General features: G+C 35.9%; 1 protein-coding gene across 1 annotated transcript; it reads left to right on the forward strand.

Annotated features, from left to right (window-relative positions):
* Nucleotides 1-12,170: 12,170 nt before the first annotated feature.
* On the forward strand, nt 12,171-12,614 carry LOC104908130 (uncharacterized). The gene has a single exon (XM_010697211.1). It carries the CDS (start codon nt 12,171-12,173, stop codon nt 12,612-12,614), a length of 444 nt encoding a protein of 147 aa, XP_010695513.1.
* The last annotated feature ends 1,149 nt before the right edge of the window (nt 12,615-13,763 follow it).

The following is a 13,763-nucleotide window of genomic DNA, read 5'->3' on the forward strand; positions in this document are numbered from 1 at the left end:
TGCTCGAGAATGAATTACCTTGCAATCAACATAAATAAAACACACTATGGCTTTTGTGGTTAAGGCATCTTCAAAACTCAAGGGCAACAATTTCCCCCTTTTTGAAGATGGCAACAAAAGGCATATAATATAATAATATGTAATGCACATAAGTCATATAAAATTCTTTTAACAAAGTATTCAACTAAGTTAAATTAATTATAGATTCGTTATTTTATTTTTATTAGGAAACATGAGAACATAAACCAAAACATGATAAATATTTACTCTGATTGAATTGCCTTTCTCTTTCCCCCTTTTGCATCTTCAAAAACATTAGTTCACGATTTCAAAAAGATGGAATTATCTACTTAAACACACCACACCACCAAACTTGTGAGAAACAATTTGGTTAGTATAAGCAAATAAAGCATTCATGCAACTCTCAAAACCACAATCCAAGAATATTAGCCATTCAAGAGACGCACACATGCAAAAAGACTTAACATAGAATTATCAAATTAACAGAGTTCCACAATAGCGTGTTTAAGAAAGAAAGATATAAAAGACAAAATATAAAAAGTTATGTTCCCAAAAAAAAAAAAACTAAACTAAGAATATAGTTTAAGGTTTAGGAGAGGGAGGTTGCTCGACCACTTCTTCCACCACATCATCTAATTTGGTCATCACCTCCTTATAATTTCCGGCAATGGCTTGATCAAGCTTGAGCACATCACCCTCCAACTTCATCAATCTCGAGTTCATCTTTTGGAGAGATGAGGTCATTTCACCAAGTTGTTCCATGATCAACTTTTGACCTTCCAAAGCCTTGTCAACCTTGCTCATCACCCCTTTCACTAACACATTCACTTCCTTAGCTTCATTTGCAAACTCCATCATAGCTTCCGAATGACCCATTACTAAAGTAAACAAGTAATCCAACCTCCTAGCATGAGCTAGGGTATAGGTAGCACCAATGGTGGGATTTTGGGATGAAGAAGGAGAGGTATTTGGGGCGGCAGATTGTTCCTTAAGATTGGGAACAGCAGGTTGTTCCTCTGGGATGGGAACATCAGTTGGTTTTTTATCTTTGGGAACAGAAGATGAAGGTAATTTGGTAGAAGGAGGGATGGGAGTATTTTGTGGTGCAAGAGGAGGTGGAGATGCAGTTTTTGGTGGAGATGAAGTAGAAGGAGGTATGGTATCCATAAGAACAGGAGACTGTTCCCTTGAAGGAGGAATGCAAGCATCATATACTTCTTTTGCAATCACACTCACTTCATCATCATTTACAGTTTCTTCCTCATCATGTGAAGGAGAGTTTAACACTTTCAAGTTTCGAACTCTTTGAATAGTTCGAGTCACTCTCACAACCGGTTTCACCAATTCTTCAACCACATTCTTTCCCTTTTCTTTTGCTTTTTGTTTTTCTTTTTCATTTTTCTTTTCTTTTTCTTTTTCTATTTTTTGTGTTTTCTTTTGCTCTTCTTCTTTTTCCTTCTCCACTTCAATTTCGAGTTCTTCTTCTTCCACATCATCACAATCATCATCATCCTCATCATCATTAACATTAGCCCTTCCTTTGATCAGTTCCCCATTCACAACACATACATTTAAATTTTTCAAAGCATGAACATTTAACATATTTCCCATAAGCACACTAATATTAGGAACCCCCGAAATCTTCACATTAAACTTGATTAATATGTCGGTTATTAGAGCTCCATAACCAACAACAAATCCATGCTAAATGCAATGACTCATATGTTGAATCATCAAGGAGTGAAAATTTATGTGTTTATGAGTGGCTATGCAATGAATGTAGATGAAGTCTAACATGCTAACTTGACCATGTTTAGAGAGGCGAGGTAGGATGGCTTTCTTTAATATGTGGAAGAGTATTTTGTGGTAAGGAGAAAGAAGATTATGATCAAGAAATGTAGTGCCTCTTTTCCCACCATACTTCACAATCAATTCATCAAAGGAAATGTCAGAAAATGGATAAGAGCCTCTTTGCTTCTTAAAATATACATCGGTTCCGCTCACAGGAACACCGAGTAAATTTCCCAAAAATTCAGAATTGAAGCCAATTTGGATGCCCTTCATAAGCGTAGAACAATTTCCCTCTTCATCAATTGAAAAATTCACACAAAATTTATCCATAAGTATGGGAATTAAACTTTGTCCATAACAATTTTCGTAAAGGTGTTCCCAACCTTGAAACTTAATCAAATCAAGCAGTTGACGAAAATTAACCTTCCTACACCAAGAAATATCAATGCATAAACCATGAACATACCTAGTTGCAGAGGATTTTTGTTTTGCTACTTTGGTTGTTCCTCTCACAGGAACCGTCGATTCCCCCTCAACATTTGCATGTGGTTCCTCTACTTCCATCTCCATTGATTCTTCAATCTTATCCTCTTTCTTAGGACCCTTGTTGATGGATTAGGAGAGATATCCATTGGAGTTGGTGATTCGGTGTTAATGGAGGAAGGAGAGGGTTTTTCGGATTTTTGGTTAGAGAGAGAATGGCAAGTTTGTTTGGTGTTCATGATTTTGTGGAGCTGATTCCCATTTGGAAACGCAAAGGGTATATCCCTTCATCCTCTACAACATCATCTGTTGACTCCTCTACATCATCAGTGATTTCCTCCTTGCCGGATCGGACATTGTCGTGGCTTCTCGCGAGATCGAAAAAAGATAAGGATGGAAATTATTTCTTTCCTAATGAAGAAACACAAAAGATAAAAGAGTCTATTGTAAGCATTGTTCAAAGTTTATAACGTTTTTCTTGTCTACTTACTCGTCTTCTACAAATCATATGATTTTTTAAACTTGAACGCAGGATGATTGGAAAAAGAAAGAAAGTGAAGGAAAGTTTATTCCAAGTCGGATGGATGATGCTCTATCACGTGCTCTGCAGAGGAAAGACCGACCTGGGTGTAGCATTGGGATTACATCTGTTTCGGGAGATCCTGATCGGAGCAGTACTGCTTGCAAGGGTAGGGGCATGGATGATGAGGAGATGGAGGTGTTAGAGGCTAGAGTGAGCCAAAGAGTTAGAGAACAGGCAATGGAAGAGATGAACTCGAAGATAGCTGCATTAGTTCAAGAAAGGTTCATGGCTTTTGCGGCGCAGTTAGATATTCAAGTAATAACTCCTTCCACTCCAGTCATTCCTAGTAGCTGTCAATCGGGGGGAAATGATCCATTTGTGACTTGTAGGTATATTTTCATTTTATATATGTTCTAGTTATTATATTATGCTTTTAAAACACTTAATTGATGACATTCTTCTCTCATTGGATGTTAAGAGTCAAGTTCCATGTCGCTTGGCAATAGCAGATGTCTCTGGACCGATCATTGTAGCTGAGGGTACCATTCTTCCACGACAAGAGTCATCCTCACACTCTACGGCCGCCGTGAAAGTGAGTGTTGATGATTTTTATGCCAATTACGCAGATGCTCCAGTTCCACTCCCTACTCCCTTCATCACGAAACTCAGTCAAGCTGAGGGTTCTGTCATAGAATGGCCGAAAGAGTTGGTATTTTTAGTCTCCGATAATCAGGTAACTTATGTTTAGTATTATGATTTAGTATCATAACGTTTAGAGAGGCGAGGTAAGATGGCTTTCTTTAATATGTGGAAGAGTATTTTGTGGTAAGGAGAAAGAAGATTATGATCAAGAAATGTAGTGCCTCTTTTTCCACCATACTTCACAATCAATTCATCAAAGGAAATGTCAGAAAATGGATAAGAGCCTCTTTGCTTCTTAAAATATACATCGGTTCCCCTCATAGGAACACCGAGTAAAATTCCCAAAAATTTCAGAATTGAAGACAATTTGGATGCCCTTCACAAGCGTAGAACAATTTCCCTCTTCATTAATTGAAAAATTCTCAGAAAATTCATCCATAAGTTTGGGAATTAAACTTTGTCCCTAACAATTTTCGAAAAGGTTTTCCCAACCTTGAAACTTAATCAAATCAAGCAATTGACAAAAATTAACCTTCCTACACCAAGAAATATCAATGCATAAACCATGAACATACCTAGTTGCATAGGATTTTCGTTTTGCAACTTTGGTTGTTCCTCTCACAGGAACCGTCAATTCCCCCTCAATATTTGCATGTGGTTCCTCTACTTCCATCTCCATTGATTCTTCAATCTTCTTCGTCTTCTTAGGACCCTTGTTGATGGATTAGGAGAGATATCCATTGGAGTTGGTGATTCGGTGTTAATGGTGGAAGGAGAGGGTTTTTCGGATTTTTGGTTAGAGAGAAAACGGGAAGTTTGTTTGGTGTTCATGATTTTGTGGAGGTTTTTTCGGTTTTTGATGGAAATAGAGAGGAGTGATTTTTGTTTAAGGAAAAAAAAAATCGTGTATATTACACATTTTGAGGAGAGAAAAAAAATAAAGAAAAAAAAATAAAGAAATAAAAGACAATATCGCCCAACTAACTTGAGAAATATTAGGATTGGAAAAAAATGAAAATCGGATTTTTAGGAGAAAAAATCTGAACATAATATTTTTGGATTTTTGAATTTTGAAATTTGAAAAGAAAAAGCTAGAATTAAAACGCAGGGAACAGCGTTTGGGAACAACGAATGGAAACAACAAGATTTGCTACTTTTGAACATAATTAACCTTTTAACCTTTGTCATTTCTTAAGGCATAGAATTGTCTTATGAACAATAAGGGGAATATTATTGGACATTGGTGAGCAGTTTTCAGACATTTTTACTCATACATATGAAATAATCATATAAAGATTGTGATGATTTAAACAAATAAAAACATCAAATGCTCATCCATACATAATGCCAAAGAATCAAAAAGAAGGGAAAAGTTATAGCAATCATTTCAACTTGATAAGCCAAGTTCAAGTCTCAATTTTCAAACCTATCTCTATTTAAGGGCTTTGTAAATATCTGCAATTTGACGTTCAGTTCACGAATTCCATTTTAATAAGACCCTTCTCAACATTATCTTTAGAAATGATGCCTAATATGGATGTGTTTGACTCTTGAATGATGCACGGGATCTTTGAAATACTATTGCACTAGTATTATCACAATAGATGGGAACACATTCAAAGTAAATTCCATAGTCACGTAGTTGTTGTTTTATCCATAGCATTTGGGAACAACATGCTGCTGCAACAACATATTCAGCCTCAGCTGTAGATAAAGCAACTGTGTTTTGCTTCTTGGTGCTCCAAGAAACTAAACTATGACTAAGGAACTGAACCATACCTGATGTACTCTTTCTATTGACCAGATCTCCTGCATAGTCAGCATCCGCAAATCCTTTAATTCAAAGGTATCACTTCTGAATAGAATAGGCTTAAATCTTCTGTTCCCTTGAGGTATCTTAGGATTCTCTTCACGCTGTGAGATGAGATTCCTTTGGATTGGCTTGAAACCTTGCACATAACCTACACTGAAAGCAATATCAGGACGACTTGCAGTTAGATATAATAGAGAGCCAATCATACCTCGATACTTGGTTTGTCCACACTTGTTCCTATAGAATCTTCATCCAATCTGGTTGAATTCCCATAGGTGTATGATTTACTTTGGATGCCCAAACCATACTTTTTTAGCAGTTCCTTTATGTACTTTTGTTGATGATGTAGATTCCTTCTTCTGTTTGCTTGATTTGCAACCCCAAGAAGAAGTTAAGTCACCCATCATACTCATTTCAAATTCTTTACTCATGAGATTAGCAAAGTCCTTGCACAAAGATTCATTAGTGGCACCAAATATAATATCATCAACATATATTTGAACAACTAATAAATGTTTTCCTTTTGATTTTAAAAAAAGGTTCGATCCAATTTTCCTCTTTTAAACTCATTTTCAAGAAGGAACTTAGAAAGTCTTTCATACCATGCTCTTGGAGCTTGCTTTAACCCATAAAGAGCTTTGTCAAGCTTAAGACATGATTAGGAAATTCTTTATTTTCAAAACCTGGAGGTTGTTCTACGAAAACCTCTCATTAGATAACCATTTAGAAAAGCACATTTCATCCATTTGATACAATTTAAACCCATGAAGAGCAAATGCAAAAAATTCTAATTGCTTCCAATCTTGCAACAGGCAAAAGTTTCTTCATAATCATCCTTCCTGTTGATTGTATCCTTTACAACTAACCTGGCCTTGTTTCTTATATGGTTCCGAACTCATCAATTGTTTCTAAACAACACCATTTAAACCAATAACCTTTTGTGTTTAGGTTTAGGTTCAAGGTGCCAAACTTTGTTTCTTTCAAATTGATGAAGTTCATCTGCATAGCTACAATCCAATCAGCATCAGTGAGGCTTCTTCATGTTCCTGGTTCCACATAGAAAGAAAAGCATGAAAAGCACAAAAATTTCTAATTGAGATCTCGTTTGAGTTCCCTGTTTATATACTGATTATGAGTTCCACGGATGGGAACGATGAGTTTTCCAAGGCTTTGGTTGGAAATCCTGGATGGAAACTTGATTTCTTGATATCTTCATTCCTGTCTTGGGAACCAGGTTCAACAATAGTGGATTCATTCACTTGTGTATCATCACCTAGTTCTTCTTTCCTTCATTGGGAACAGGAACAGATGTTGTTCCTTAGGCTTTGTTCCCATGACTTCGTCTTCCAAAGTCTCATCAATAAGACTTTGATCTTTTCAATCCTATTTCGAAGTCATCATCAACCTGTGTGCTTGCAAAATTTATCTGTTTCATCAAAAATAACATGCACACTTTCTTCTACACACATAGACCTTTTATTATAAACTCTATAAGCTTTGCTACTAGAAGAGTATCCTGAAAATAAAGCTTCATCATTCTAGCATCAAATTTTCCAAGATTTTGTTTCCCATTATTATGAACAAAACATTTACATCCAAATGTTCTGAAATATGTAATATTGGGCTTTTTACCAAAATAGCTCATAAGGAGTTTTATTTAATAAAGGTCTTACCATGGCACGATTTATAATATGACAAGCAGTATTCACAGCTTCGCCCAAAAGTTCATAGGAAGACCACTAGCTATCAACATAGTCCTAGCCATTTCTTCTAATGTTCTATTCTTCCTTTCAACAACACCATTTTGTTGAGGTGTTCTAGGGGCGGAGAAATTGTGATCTAAGTCCATTGTCTCTACTAAAGTCATCAAACTTAAAGTTCTCAAATTCTTTGCCATGGTCGGATCTAAGGTGTAGCAATTTTTGACCACTCAAATTTTGAACTTTCTTTGCAAAGACAAGGAACTCATCATAAGTCTCGTCCTTGCTAGAAAGAAAAATAACCCAAGTAAATCTAGAGAAGTCATCTACAATAACCAACAGGTACTTTGAATCCTCATTGGTCCACACAAATCCACATGAATCAACTCTAATGGTCTTGTGTTTCTCACCACATTTTTGGACTTGAAGGAGGACCTAACATGCTTCCTTTAGCGCATGCATCACAACATGATAAATAAATTGAAGGTAAACCTAAAACTAGTTCTTTAGAACGAAGTTTGTCAAGCAAGAAAACTAGCATGACCTAGACGCTTGCCATAAAAGAGAATCATCATCAATAACACTAAGGCATGTAACTTGTTTTTGGGAACAAGGTTGAGATCCACAACATATGTGTTCCCTTTTCTTGTTCCTTCCAAAAACATCCTTTGTGCTATTTGTTGACAATTAACTTTTTCACTATTAAACTTCACACAGTTCCCTTTATCACAGAATTGGGAAATACTAACAATTATGCTTTAACCATCAACTAGAAATTATCTATGGAATGTACGATGACTTACCAACTTTGCCCATGGCAACTATGTTACCTTTCTTGTTGTCACCAAAAGTCACACTTCCACCATATAGGCTGAGAGTGAGAGAAATCTTGATTTATCTCCAGTCATATGCTTAGAACAACCACTGTCTAGGTACCATGTGTTGTTCCCCCTCACTCCAACCTGCAAGAAAACTAATTGTTAGAGTTAGGAACCCAATCTTTCTTGGGTTCCTTTCCTTCAGGAACAATAGATTTCTTTTTCCAATTATTTACTTGTTTCCAAGTTCTCTTGTAATGCGACCAAGTCTTTTAGGACAAGAGTTCCTAAATGACCAGTGTTCCCACAAAAATACAAACTTTATCACTTGGTAAATCAACTCTCTTTTTAGGTTTTTCAAATTTCTTTTTGTGATTAAAACCAAGACCTTCGTTCGTTTTGTTTGAGGGTTCTTAATCCAGTTTGGAATAGGTAGCATTTTCTTTCATTCCTATTAGTGAAGTTCCTTGTTTTCTTTTCTCCAAAAAGAAACATGATTTTTCAATTCGTTTATTTCAGATTTGAAACTTTGCAAGGGAACTGACTTAATGTCAAAGAACTTACTTCAGGAACAAACTCTTTTATTGTGATAATCAAGGCTTAACAAGTAGTTCTCATTTTTAAGATTTTCGAAATCCTCTTTTAATTTAATTTTTTCAAACAATCGAAAAATCTTTTCTCAATATCATTCGAAACTTTTAAGCCAAGAGGTATGTTCCTTTGCAACTGTAAAGCATGTTGACATTGTTTTAGTTTAATGGCTCATCTTTGCAATCATTTCACGTCAACAATAAACTCAAATAATTTTTCTTTACTTAAAGAATTAAGACGAGTTTTGATGTGTCTAGACTTGCCTCAAGAGATTCAATCTCTTCATCAGATTCGGAATTGTCATAAGCCATAAGTCAGAAGTTTGCAGTCTCCTCATTTGGCTGAGGATCATCTTCTTCTTCGGAGTCAGAGTCTCCCCATGCAGCAACCATAGCTTTCTTCATGTCAGATCGAGTATAGGAACTTTGTATTCCTTGTTCCTATCTTTGCTTCGTTCCCTTCCTTTGCCTTTTCTTGTTCCCATTGGGGACAATCCTTGATAAGTGTCGAACTGCCACACTTATGACAAACAAGTTTTTAGAATATTTCTTATTCTTACCTTTGTATCTCCATTCTTCATGTTCCTAAACAATCCTTTTCAATTTTCGACCATGAGAGCGGATTCTTCTTCGTCAGTTTTCGAGTCATCACTTTCATCAGCTTTTAAGGCAGTCGACTTTTGCTTGGACATGTCTCCATTCTCATTGTCCATTTGCAGCTTGTGAGTCATAAGGGAACCAGCAAGTTGTTCTAGATTGAACTTTGTAAAGTCCTTAGTTTTTTGTAAGGCAGTAACTTTAGCCATCCATCAATCCCTAGGAAGACTCCTTAGGACCTTTCGTACCTGTTCCTCAGAAGTAATCACTTTTCCAACAGATGTTAGCTCATTAAAAATATTAGTAAAACGTGTAAATATGTCTTGAATAGATTCTTTGGATTTCATTTGGAAGAGTTCATATTGATTCACAAAAGATCTATTTTTGATCTCTTAACTTCACTCGTACCTTCATGAGTGACTTCAAGGAGATCCTAAATTTGTTTTGCGGTTTTGCATCCCATGACACGATTATCTTCATGAGGTCCAAGACCACAATGAAGCAGTTTTATAGCAAGAGCATTAATTTCTGCTTTTTCGAAATCTTCTTTATCAAAATCATACATGGATTTAGGAATTACCTTATTCTTTTCATTAGTGGTAGTAACTTCAAAATCACCTACCTCTATGACTCTCCATACCTGGTAATTGTCGGCTTTGATGAAGATCTCCATTATGTTCTTCCAGTAGGTGTAGAACTTACCATTGAACATTGGTGGCCTCTGCGTAGAGTACCCTTCTTCTAGTTTCTCTCTAGTATTCATATTTTCCAAGATCTCGAACTCAACAGGGTTTCCTGAATTTTAGAGTTCCCGCTCTGATACCAATTGTTGTATAATATGAGCACTAAAAGAAGGGGGTGAATTATAGTGAGAGAATAAGCTATACTTTTTACGGAATTAAAAGTAAACTTGGGAACAAACAATGGGAACACGAGAGATTTTAGCGAGGAAAAACTTACTAGGCTTAGTAGGAAGAAACAACCTCGACCACAAGGGATTTTAACACAATTTTCCACTATAATAGGCCAAAACAACTCAGTTTACAAACCTATTACTTTTCTCTCGATTCACAATTTAAGTCACTAAACTCAAGTTCCCCATGACATTTCCCACAATTGTCGTTCCTCTCAAACTTCACTAGAAGTTCCTTTCTCTTTCTCTGTCTCTTGCTTCACTCAAAGCTTCTCACACTTACAAGAGTTCACTCAAACCCTTAATTCAAAAATACAATTTGTAAGACAATGGAATAGTAATAAACGTGAATAAAGTAAGTATGAATTCTCTTAGGAAAGACACTGACTCTTTTAGACAACTAAGAATAATTAGCTAAGTCAGACACAATTTGTTCTAAGGTTTTAGGCGCCTATTTGTAGAAAATTAAAACAAGACAATTTTAATCCACTAATTAATCCATTATCCCATGATGTCCATGACTTTGATTAATTAAATAGCTTAAATAAGATATTCCTTGAGAATTAATTAATCCACTAACTCACTACTTATCTTAATAAGAGAAGCAGTAATGTATTACGTGGTTTACATAACTGAGGAATAATTAAACTCATTTAAATTAATTAATACTTGGGAAATAATTAACCAAGCCAATTAATCCACTAACTACAAAACGTGTAGTAGGCGTGATAGCAGGTTTTTAGGGAGTAAAAAAAATATTTACTTTAACTAGATTTTAGGAAAATATCTTTTAAAAATTAGTTTGTTTAAAACGAAAATCAGTTTTATAATTAAAACGAAAATCTTTTAAAAATCGGAAAGTATATTTTATTTTGAAACCAAAATCTTTTAGTTTATATAAAATATAAAAGATAAAAGACAAGATTTAAAATCAGTTTGATAAAATCAGAAAATCAATTTTAAATCTTTTCCTAACAAACTAATAAAAAACTCCCTAAAATAGTGGATATCAATTAAAACTACCCTAGAAACTCTAACTAACTTATTAGGCGCACACCTAGATTTAGGCGCACTACTTTTAAGTTATTTAGGTGTTCCTAAACCAGTTTATTAGTCTTGTTCCTTAACCTTGTTCCTAACTGTGCCAGGTTTGTTCCTGTCATGGGAACAGAACCAAGTTCCATTGAGAATTCACCACAAACTAAATTAAGCTTTCACTCAACCTTAACATGAAGATAATAAATACACCCTAATGTATTCTAATCTTCACTCCATGCTTGATACTTCATCACTCGAACATTTTCACTTTGATGTTTGATTAATTCTCAGTTTTAAATGACTGTTCTCCAGGAGGTTCCAAGATTTTCTTTTCATCCAAGATGCAAGAATCTCAAGTTGAATCATCTAGTATTTGCAGATGATGTCATATTATGTTGTAAGGGGGATTTCTCTTTAGCATATTTATTACTACAGGCGTTCCAGCTCTTCTCAAACTCATCTGGGTTAAGAGTCAATGAAATGAAGTCTGAGTTTTATTCTGCTGGCATGGACCTCAATACTATCCAGAGAATCAAAGATGCATCTGGATTCAAGCATAGTAGATTACCTTTTAGGTACCTAGGGGTTCCCATCCAGCAAGAAGAATCTCTATGGGAGAATGTAATGTACTAGTTGAGAAAATGTGTGCAAGAATCAGAGTATGGCAATCCAGTAATCTCTCATATAGTGGAAGACTCCAGTTGGTGAATTCGGTTCTTTTAAGCATACATATTTATTGGGCTCAGATCTATGTTATGCATAGAAGTGTGCTTGAACAGATAGAATAGGTATGTAGAGCATACTTGTGGCATGGAACCTATTTTAGTATGAAATCTGGGAATGTTGCTTGGGAAAGAGTTTGTGTGGAGAAGAAGGCAGGTGGTCAAGGGATTAGAAACATCAAGTTATGGAATAAGGCTGCAATGATGAAGTATGTATGGGCTATTACAGCTAAACAAGATACTCTATGGATAAAATGGGTGAATGGGGTGTATATCAAGACAGATAATTGGTGGGATTACACTCCCAACTCTGGTAGCAGTTGGTATTGGAAACAGATTTGCAAAATGAAGGAGGAATCTAAAAATATATACAGTGAGAATGACTTGAAATAGATAGCAAAATTCTCTATTAAAAAATGCTATCAGAAGCTGACTGGGGAGAATGAAAAGGTTCACTGGGATAAACACATCTGGAATAGACTTGCTGTGCCAAAACACAGATTTATTACATGGTTAATCATGTTGGAAAGACTGAGAACAACAGATAGATTGAAGCTAGCTGGTATCTGTGTGGATGATAACTGTGTACTTTGCTCAGGGAAGGAATCACATAAATACTTGTTTTTTGAGTGTGATTATGCTCAAAAGTGCCTGAAAGAAATGAGAAGCTGGTTGTATCTGAATCACAACCACGGCTGGTTCAGTAGAATGTTGAAGTTTCTGTCAAAGAGCAGGAGGACTCAATTTCAGAGAAGAGTAATAGCTGCTGTTTATAGTGCCCTAGCTTACTACATATGGTGGGCTAAGAATGAAGTGATCTGGAATTACACAGTCTGGAGACCTGAAGTACTCTGCAAGAAGATTAAAAGTATTGTGCTGTTGAGAGTTAGCCTAGTGATTCCAAAGAAAATCTCTGTTAAGGATCAAGAGTGGTTTGAAGTGTTAAAAAGTGAAAATGTATAGTTGAATGTTGTTCTGCCTGGGTGTCGTGCTCTCCTAATTGGTTTGCATTCCCTAAGGGTAATTGTAGATTGTAAATGAGTAGTTTTGTTTATTGATATCTCTCTTATTTAGCAAAAAAAAAAAAAATTCTCCGTTTTAATCTTCAATCAAGTATTCACTTTGCTCGAGAATGAATTACCTAGCCATCAACATAAATAAAATACACTACGGCTTTTGTGGTTAAGTAATCTTCAAAACTCAAGGGCAATAAATTCGATCCTCACTTCCTTGACTACTAGTTAGTGGACCTTAGGTTATTTTTTTGATTAGGTGATGTGACTTTAGCTTGTCAAATTTTAGCGTCGTTGCCGGGAGACGGTTTATTTTTATTCTGTCGAAATTGTAGTATTACACTAACCTCTACTCTGAAGAGTACTTGTTCTTCGGAGCATGCCACGTTTGTTTTAGTGTTTTGGTGTAAGAGGAGGAACTTGATATCCTCAAATCTCATTCCATTTGATTCGGAGATTGAAAAGATTGCTCATAGGCTCAGAATGAAAACTAAGCAAGCAAAGTTATCTGCAGGGACACCCTCCTAAAGACACCTTATCCATAATCTTCACCACAATAAGAATTCACCATCTCACCTATTACTCTTAAAATGGGTGAGAATGTTACACGAACCTTCAGGGACTATGCACAACGATCTCCTGATAATGTTCCCATTGGGGTACGGATGCCCAATCTCGCTGCTACGAATTTTGAGATCAAGTCTCATGTTCTGAATATGGTTTAGAATAATCAGTTTGAAAGGTTACCATCTGAAGACCCAAATCAGCATTTGCAGCAATTTCTACAATGTTATGCTACTCAGAAACAATCTGGTGTTACTGCTGATGAGATGAAACTCATCTTATTTCGCTGCGCGACAAAGCTCTATTTTGGTATAATAAGGTGCCTTCTACCATCACCACCTAAGCCGAACTTTCAATATTTTTCTCATTAAGTTGTACCCTTACGAAAAGATAACAGATATGAGACATGCCACAGTCACTTTCACCAAAGATCCCAGTGAGTCCTTGTATGAAGCTTGAGAGAGGTTCAAGGATCTGCATCTCTTTGTCCTCATCATGGTTTGGAACAGTGGTATTTGTGTCAGATTTTCTACAC

Source organism: Beta vulgaris, chromosome 5, assembly GCF_026745355.1.
Source record: "Beta vulgaris subsp. vulgaris cultivar EL10 chromosome 5, EL10.2, whole genome shotgun sequence".
Classification (NCBI taxonomy): Eukaryota; Viridiplantae; Streptophyta; class Magnoliopsida; order Caryophyllales; family Amaranthaceae; genus Beta; species Beta vulgaris.

Coding starts and splice junctions, on each gene's coding strand:
- LOC104908130 (XM_010697211.1), top strand. CDS start 12,171: ATGTTGGAAAGACTGAGAACAACAGATAGATTGAAGCTAGCTGGTATC.